Below are 8468 nucleotides of genomic sequence, written 5' to 3' on the forward strand. Positions count from 1 at the left end.
GAGAGGTACTCCACAGTGTGTGTGTTAGGGGGGACCTTACTCCCATTGTTTTTATGTATTTTTCATTACATAGTCATTGGATAAACTCTAGATCGGGGTGGGCAAAATGTGGCCCACGGGCCGAAGGCAGCCCACCAGGCCATTCTATCCAGCTCACAGGGCCCCTAAAAAAATTTAGAAAGTTAATATTTATCTGCCCCTTGCTGCCTGTCATGCGCCCCTCGATGCCTTGCCAAAACTCAGTAAGCAGCCCCCTCCGCCTGAAATAATTGCCCTCCCCTGCTCTAGATAATCTAAGAAGGGTTCATTCAATGTCCTGGGCGTTTTAACTTTTATTTAAATAAAAGAGTAAAAAATCCTGTTGTAACATCAGAAGACCTGCAGATTTTGGTTCTCATACATGATTCAGATGGAAAGTAGAATCTCCTCAAATTCCGATCATGTTAACTACAGTGTGATAGTGACCACTCTTTCAATAAAGTACTGGATTAATGGAAAAAGAACTATAAACACTCAAAAAACCTAAGATAAGCACTCTTCTACAATCTCAAAGGGGAACTCACAAAGTTGTCTCAAATCACTTGAATGAGGTTAAAATTTTGATACCCTGAATAAGTTCTGCTATAGAAAAGCATACTTTAGGGATGCTTCAGGATGGGTTGACTATGGATCTGAATACTTTACAAAATACAGTTCTCTGATAGCTACTGTATTACAATGTGGGGACTAAAGTTGTAATAACCATGAGTTCCTTAGAACAGTGGTTCTCAAACTTTTTTTGTACCAGGACCCATTTCTAAACATCAATGGTAAGTCCCAACCCAGTGCCCCAAGGCAGGAAATCCAGGGGTCAGAAAAACCCACGCAGAAAAAAAGCAGGTTGGCACGTCCGGAGGCAGCACGTGGTTCCCAAAAATGGAGCCTGACTGACCAGTACACTTATTGTTACCCCAGTAACAATAGTGTTATTGTTTTAAGTGTATTGTTTTAAGTGTAAGAGCCATATTGTTTTAAGTGTACTGTACCTTTATGTAGCCAAACTCTGTGTTAGGTTATACATACATTCAAATCACACATTCTTTAATGAGTAAAAAAAAAAAAAATAGCAATTATACTGGGCTCGTGTTGTTTTTTGCTAGGCTGCCAAATGCACTTCAATGCAAATCTGTAATATAATTTTACAATATTTAAATGCTCTTGAGTCAGTCAGTCAGTAATCTAACCAAGGTGTGGCGGAGCACCAGCGGGTTGCTCACCACTTAAGGGCTGTTGCAGGCTCCGAGTGAGCCTGTGGTATGAGCAGCAGGGGAAGCTTCCCCCCAGGAACCATTAGAAGGGGGAAAGTGGGTGGCAGAGCACCTTTGGTGTCTGCCACTTTGAAGAGAGCAGGCAGCAGACGGGCAGGACGTTGCTGATGAGGCAGCCATTTTAAGATCTTGCCTCAGGGCTGGGGCAGCAGTTTACTTCCAGCAGCTGAGGGAACAACACCACCCAGTTGCCCTGCTGCTCAAGGAAAATCTTTGAGGTAAGGGCAGGAGCTATGGGGGATGTCAGGAGGCTCCTGCTCCTGGGCATGATCTGAAATTGCACCCTGCTGGGGAAGGGTGGCCTGGTGGGACTCCTGGTGGTGAGGGAGTCCTGAAGAGAGGCCAGGCCAGTTACCTCCCCAGTTAAAGGCAGGTAGCGGGGACTAGGGTTAAGGCAGATTATAACATCAGAGAGAAGTGGGGCCAGGCATTCCTGTGCATTACCCACTTGGGACGGGAGGCTCCTGAGCCCAGAGTAGGTAGTGGGGCCAGGCATACCCGTGCAAGGGACACCTGAATCTGTTGGGGTGCAAAACCCTGGAGCCCCAGAAAGGGGCGAGAGCTGTCGAGGCCGTGGCCGATGGGCAAGAGTTGTGTCAAGGTAAGCCTTCGGGTGCCTGAGGCTGTGAGAGGTGGGATAGAGACAGAACCATAAGTGAAAGGGGCAAGTCGTCAGCCCCAAAATTGTGAACTAGTGGGTTGTGTTACTCATTGAGGGGCCAGGGACAAAGTCAGGCCAGTGTTCTGCTAATTGCCCAGCCACCGTTCAGATGAGGGTCGCAGGATAGGCCCAAAAGGCTGCACCGGGGCTGGCCGAGGAGTGCAAAGCCAAGTCTGACCCTCCAGGGTCACTCAAGGGAGTAGAGTGGGGTGAATGTGGTCCACTAAGGGGCATGAGAGAGAGAGAGGCACCAGTGAGAGGGGGATGGTATGAGTGAGGCCTTTGAACAGGGCAGTATGAGAGAGGCCTAACACTGCGCTGAGTTGGGCCCGGCCTCAAACTGGATGTGAGAGCCCAGAGGGTACTCACCGAGGGTGTGTCCCCGGCTAGGGACAGGAATCGCTTCACGCTGCAACATCCAGGCTACAATGGGAACTCCTGATCTGTACCCACCTGGCTTTACTTCTGTGCCAGGTGAAGCGGATTGGAGCCAATCCGCAGTGCGGGCTATGTCTGGAGGCCGGGGTCAGGCTGGAGGAGGAGGGGACGCCGAAGGAGCAGAGCCAGAAAACTGAGGAGCCAGAAGTGTGGATGAGCCCTTGGTGTGACTCGGATGCGGCGGGGGCACCCTCACCGCAGGAGTAAAGAGGAGGGTAGCAGAGGCCAGCTGGCAGAAGGGGATCCGGGAAAGGCCCCAGGGAACCGCGGAGGCGAGGGATCCACCTGAACTGCTCGCTGCGGCATTTTTTTTTTTTCCCCTCTATCTTTTTTTTTTTTTTTTTTTCCTTTTGCTTTGATCTCTCCCAAGGACGTCATTTGGCCGGTTGAAGAGTTCCAACCAAGGACAGGTGTCTGCTCAGGAAAAGAAGAGGAGCGGGTCCCTGGAGAGGCTCCGCGGCTGAAACGGGGGTAGGCAGAAACACCGAGCAGCGAGGACTGCGCTCCGTCCCCAGCTGATTGCTGTGGAGGGAATCCCCAGCTGTGGAAGCAGTGCTTGCTGGTAATTAAGCCCGCTGCGGTTTGGCTTTAAGATCCTGGAGAAGAGACCAGGGCGGGAGGGTGGACCGCTGAAGATCCTGGGGTAACAGCCCCAGGCAGCAGGGCACCAGACCTTGCAGATGCCCAGAAGAAGGAGGAGGGCAAAGGTCAAGGACTTTTTTGTGGGGGGGAAAAAAAAAGAAAGAAAAGAATATAAAATTAAAAAAAGAAGATGGAATTGTAAAGTTGTCTCTGGGCTGGTCCTTCCATCATTTCTGGGTCCGGGCTTTGGACACTGATCAGCCCCTGCGATTGATCTGGGTGCAAGACAGGCAGTCACCACCTCCCTTTTATGAATCTCCTATATCATCAAAGTCACGGCATGCAGGAAAAGAAAGGGTGGCAGATCTCACCCAGCTCAACCGTAGGGTTGCAACCACCCTGAGGGGCCAGTGAATGTCAGCAGGATATCGGGGCATATGTCCTTACACGGTGATTGCCCGACATTGAAGCATAGCACAACTCACGGGGAACATCTGAGGCATGGGACATAATAGGGGAAGATGGGAATCGTGTTTACCACCTGTGAACAGCACAGGGCACTTGAAGAGCGGCCTCCCCCCTAATCAACATAATTATTTAACAACAAGGCATGTCAGGTGAGGAAGGCAGGATGCTTGCCCAAAGACAGGTGGTAGGCTGGCACTGTGACTGGGCCTGGGAGTTTGCCCCGGTTCCACAAGGAAATAGTGTTCCTTGTGGCCCTTGTATCAATTCTAGTCTCCTTGATTTGTTATGTTCAAGCCTCTCCCCGGGATGCTAACATGATATTCTAAACAACATGCCAAGCCATGAGTTCTAGAGATTGAGTAAATTTATTAAATTGCATTGTCCTTTTCTTGGATTCTAATTACCAACTAGTGGCTATATTACAGGAGACTTAGAGTAGTTAGTTAAGACATCAAACAGGTAGCAGTTTTAAATTCTGAGACTTCAAGTGCCTCTAGGCAACTGTTTGACTACATTAGCCAAAGAGAAGTTTTCTCCTGGCTGTGTATGTAGCAATTGTACTCAGTTTTACATCGGCAGACTTTATAGTTGGTGTTATTTATACATTCCAAGCATGTTATTTCTGTGCTTATCAGTAGCATTATACACGGGACCTAAATCTAAATGGTTTCCAAATCTAGTATAACTATCTTTCCAAAATTTGTCCACTCCTCTATGCTATTTCTGTATGTTAATTGTCAGGAATCAGAGCAGCGGCCGGTCAGCTGCTTGCTGACTCCCGGAGCCGGGCAGTAAACCTTTCGCCTCAACAGGCGGGTAGTGATGGATGGAGTGGAATTAACCAGGCACAGACACGTGTAGGTTACAGGAGTTTGTTTACTTACGTCGCCTAGATAGTGATGACAACGCAGGCGAGCCTTTGTTCCATTACAGCTTCGGTTACAGAGTTGAGTCTACGCATTCAGGTTACAGCAAAGTAATGACAGACGTGGCACAGGAACGCTCGGGCAAGCAGGACTTTTTTACGTCAATATTTTCTGATGACGGGGAGTTTATTGGGAATTGATCAGGTTCCCAAATCTCTCTCTCTGGCAACATGAACACAGGTGTTTCTGCTCAGAAATCCCCAGAGCTCTCCGCCTTGGGCGGAAACCGTTAAACTATTTATAGGCAGAGGTGTTTGACAGAGATACCCAATTGTGAACTGTTATATGGAATTTTTAATTTTTTGGCAGGTAGCAGCTTTTTGTCTCCTCAAGTTACAAGGTAGTGGGTTAGGTTTCTCTACCTGTTACGTGTGTGCTACGTGTGAGGAGCTTATGCTTATTTTTTGACCAATTATATATAGTTTTCCCTAGCATTTTATTTCAGCTGACCAATTATCTACAGTTCTCCCTCCGGGTTTTATTGCAGGGATTTATGGCAGTGCTATCCCCTTTTCCCCTGACCAGTCTTAAGTTTCGTTTCTCGTTTGTGACGTGGGCATAAATTATATACAGCTCTTGCTTGGATTTTTTTCTCAGGAACTTCTGGACAGAGATTTCTTTAACCCTTAATTGACTGCTGTGTGCATCTCTTGCTAGTGACATGGGCACTGATTAATTTGGTTGTGACATTAATGTGGCAGGAAGAGTGGGGCACTCCACTATTAGCTACTTCTATTGCTTTCGGAATACTGCTTCTTTCAGATATGGTAAAAAGAAGAGAGGAAAGTAGCTGCTGATCCCAAGATGGTACCGACATCAGCGAAACAGTCTGAAATTTGACTATTTGAAATTTGTCTATGACATGCCTTATGTCTTAATATGAATGCCAGCAAGGCTAAGTGTAGACAGTCCAAAAGTCCAAGGCTGAGCTGATTCAATCTTTGCAGGGAAGTCTAAACTGAGTAGATTAAGTGAATAAGCAAGTGAACATTTGATTTTGGAAATGCAGTCACATGTGTGCAGTGGCCCAGGCCAAAAGCGGGGGGATACTATAGCATGCCCCCTTGCTGGCTACCTCAGACAGCTTGAGCCAAGGCTAGCCTGCCCACTCTGTGAGGGGAGGTTTGAAGGGGAGGTGCAAAGCATCCTGGGATGTGTGGGACTGAGAGTTAGCTTGAACGTGAAAGGGGTCTGGGAAAGAAGTTCAATAAACTGATTTAACCTAAATCAGTCAGGTCTGATATTTCATCCATCCAGGTTTATCTTAAACTAGTTTTGGTCTTTTTGAAAGTGGTTTATGTGTACTGAACTTTTGTTGTGTTACAGATTTTGATCTGGTTTCTGATTACGTATACTGGTTTATGTATAATTTATGTCCATAGTCCATTAATATGCATTATCAAAAAAATCACTGAAAACCAGAAATTCACCCCAGGTTGCAAGCGTCTCAAGTATGTCCATATTGAGAGTAGCCAGGCTCCTATCTTTTCCATATCCATTCCGTGACCAGCTTACTTATTTAGCTACTATATTTTCTGGCACATTACACACATCTTTTCGTCAAAAACAGCCCTCCAAAATTGGGGTACATATCTTAAGCAGGGAAGCTGGTTTGCTTTTGCCAAAATACAGTAAAATCTCATCCGTTTAATATTGGAGAGTTCAAAGTATTGGATATCTCGAAGCTATTGTCACTCCCTACTTGAAAGCATAGGTTTTTGTATGCATTACAATATGATTACTTTGAAATGTGTCTACTTTGGAATTTGAAGATGTTTTCTGGTCCCTTGGGCCAGGGAAACCTTGTTAATTCAAAACAGAGGGAACCAAGAAATACTGAAAATGACTTTGAAATAATCATATGCACAGTAATTTGCATATGTATATAAATTACTGTGGGTATATACAGACTTAGTGCACCCATGTGAGGATCTTACTAACAGATAAGAACAAAGTGAGGAGTCATCCCATTGACTAATAAAGCAGATTTCATTGCATGTAACACAAGGAGTTCCTAGCATAGACAAGGTCCCTTTTTTTTTTTTCTGCTTAGATTGATCTATGTGCAGAATTGTCCCGCCACCCTCTCACCCTGATCCCCCTAAACCCCACGTGGACCTGGCATCCCTGATCCTGCAAAACTGACCCCAATTATGCATATAGCTGGGCTGGTGCTCCAACCTCCTGCCCCTACATTCTGGCACTTGCTGTCCTTAGCCCTGGCCACTCTGCTTGCTCCCACCTCCTCGGGCACTCCCAGGACAACCCCTAATTGTGCCAAATTGCCTTCAGTCATGCCAAACTGGTGTGGTTCCAGTGGGGAGCACCGTACAGTAAGAGCCTAGCAGGTGATGGCTACAGGGAGGGCAGGGACTGTTCCCTCCCCTCCTCCCCCCACCCCCCCTGTCCTGCAGCATGAGGGTATGGGGCAGTTGGGCATGAGGACTCATCTCTGCAGGTGTGGGATGGGTTTGGGGACCTTCCTGCAGTGGGAATCTCTGGATGATGGGAATGCCTGAGGGGTCAGGAGCACATGGGGTGGCTGGGGCTTAGACCAGCAAGCACACTGGATGCAGGAGAGTCAGCAGTCCCAGCTACATGCACAATTGAGGGTAGTATTGGGGGTTTGTAGGATTGGGTGCAGTTCCAGACTTGGATTGATCTAAGCAGAAGGAAAAGGGCCCCTAGATCATTGCTGGTTTACGCTAGGAACTCCTTGGGCTACATGCCATGAAATCTGCTTAATTAGTCACTGGGGTGATTCCTCACTGTTTTGATCAGATAGTAAGGTCCTTGCGTGGGTGAACAAAGTCTGTGTGTACCTATAGTAATTTACATACATGGAAATTACTATTGGTATATTGTGTTCAACCCTGTTTATTTCAAAGTCTCTATTTGTTGGTTTCCTGACTGTTTTGAACAAATGAGGTTTTACCATAGAAGTATGGAAGAGTAGAATCATGGACAGGCTGTGCTGCAAAATGGCTGCAGCTTCTCTCAGCCAGCAAACATCAAGGGTGAAGTCCAGTGTTTACCCTTTTACAGCTGCTGCTGAATTGGCAGTAGCTTTTGGCTGAGCAGCTAAAAACTACTGCCAATAGGTACTGACTGCAAAAAGGTTAGCACTGGATTCTGCCTCTGCTACTTTCTGGCTGAGAGAAGCAGCAGAGCCTCTCCATGAAAAAATCAGCTCTAAGCCATGACTGGGGAAAATCTTACTTCCTGCATCCTGCCTTCTAAAAACAAGATTTCTTGTTTTATATGGGGGTGTGGTATGCAAGAAAATATGGTATATCAAACCAATCCTGGTACTTTCTTTCATAGAAATAGGCCTTTTTGCCTTCTCTTGTACGTTAATTTTCTATGTCCAATAATTACTTTTCAACTATAAATGGAGTCTGGAAGGAAATACCTGAAATTTTGTTTGTTTATAGCAGGGATAGGCAATGTTTTTTGGCTGGAGTGCCGAAAAACACCACAATGCTTACCTCGGAAGGTGCCGGAGTGCCGGCATACCAGAAAAACAAAATGAGGGTAGGGGGTACATGGCAGGATGCCCTGCTGCCCCTTGCCCCTGCCCCCCAGCCCTGCTCATGACCCTTGCCTCCCACCCAAAGCCCCTGTCCCCCAGCCCAGGCTCTGTGGCGGTCAGCAGCTACCCAGAACCTGGGCCAGCTGCAAACATCTGCCTCTCCGCTCCAGCCTCAGCTGCCTCCCAGACCTGGGCTCCGGGGAGGCAGCACATACCGGCAATGCTCCCCACTGTGCTGCCCTCACCGCTTCTGCAAAGCAGCGTTGGAATCCCCGCTGCCCTGCCACACTTCCCTTGCAGGTGGGGGCAGCAGTGAGGAGCACAACCCTGCGCTGCTGCCCACGCTGCTCCTGTGTACACCTGGGGAGCTGGGAGCAGGCAGCTTTATGCGCCCCCCACTGTGCCCTGCTGCACTGGATTCCAACACTGCTTTGCAGAAGCAGTGAGGGCAGCACAGTGGGGAGCATTGCCAGTATGTGCTGCTTCCCTGGAGCCCGGGGCCGGAGCTGGGGCTGGGAGGTGGCTGGGGCCAGGGCGGAGAGGCAGCAGATGTT

At 47.8% G+C, this 8468-nt stretch overlaps 1 protein-coding gene across 7 annotated transcripts in view; it reads left to right on the plus strand.

The window, feature by feature from the left end:
• Nucleotides 1–8468, plus strand: part of IMMP1L (inner mitochondrial membrane peptidase subunit 1) — a 62946-nt gene that overhangs the window by 24764 nt on the left and 29714 nt on the right. The window contains exon 5 of one of the 7 annotated variants that reach the window (XR_003095899.1): nucleotides 2777–2877. The exons of 2 other annotated variants lie outside the window; for them this stretch is intronic. Coding sequence is in view for 3 of the 5 variants with exons in the window: in XM_025213345.1 (XP_025069130.1) it covers nucleotides 788–991 (204 nt within the window). In the remaining 2 variants the exon portion in view is untranslated. Of the gene's footprint in view, nucleotides 1–787; nucleotides 1118–2442; nucleotides 2732–2776; nucleotides 2969–8468 lie in introns of those variants that run through there. 4 more of the 7 variants (XR_003095900.1, XM_006031676.3, XM_025213345.1 and 1 more) reach the window with 4 other exon arrangements.

Source organism: Alligator sinensis, unplaced genomic scaffold, assembly GCF_000455745.1.
Source record: "Alligator sinensis unplaced genomic scaffold, ASM45574v1 scaffold439_1, whole genome shotgun sequence".
In the NCBI taxonomy this organism is placed as follows: domain Eukaryota; kingdom Metazoa; phylum Chordata; order Crocodylia; family Alligatoridae; genus Alligator; species Alligator sinensis.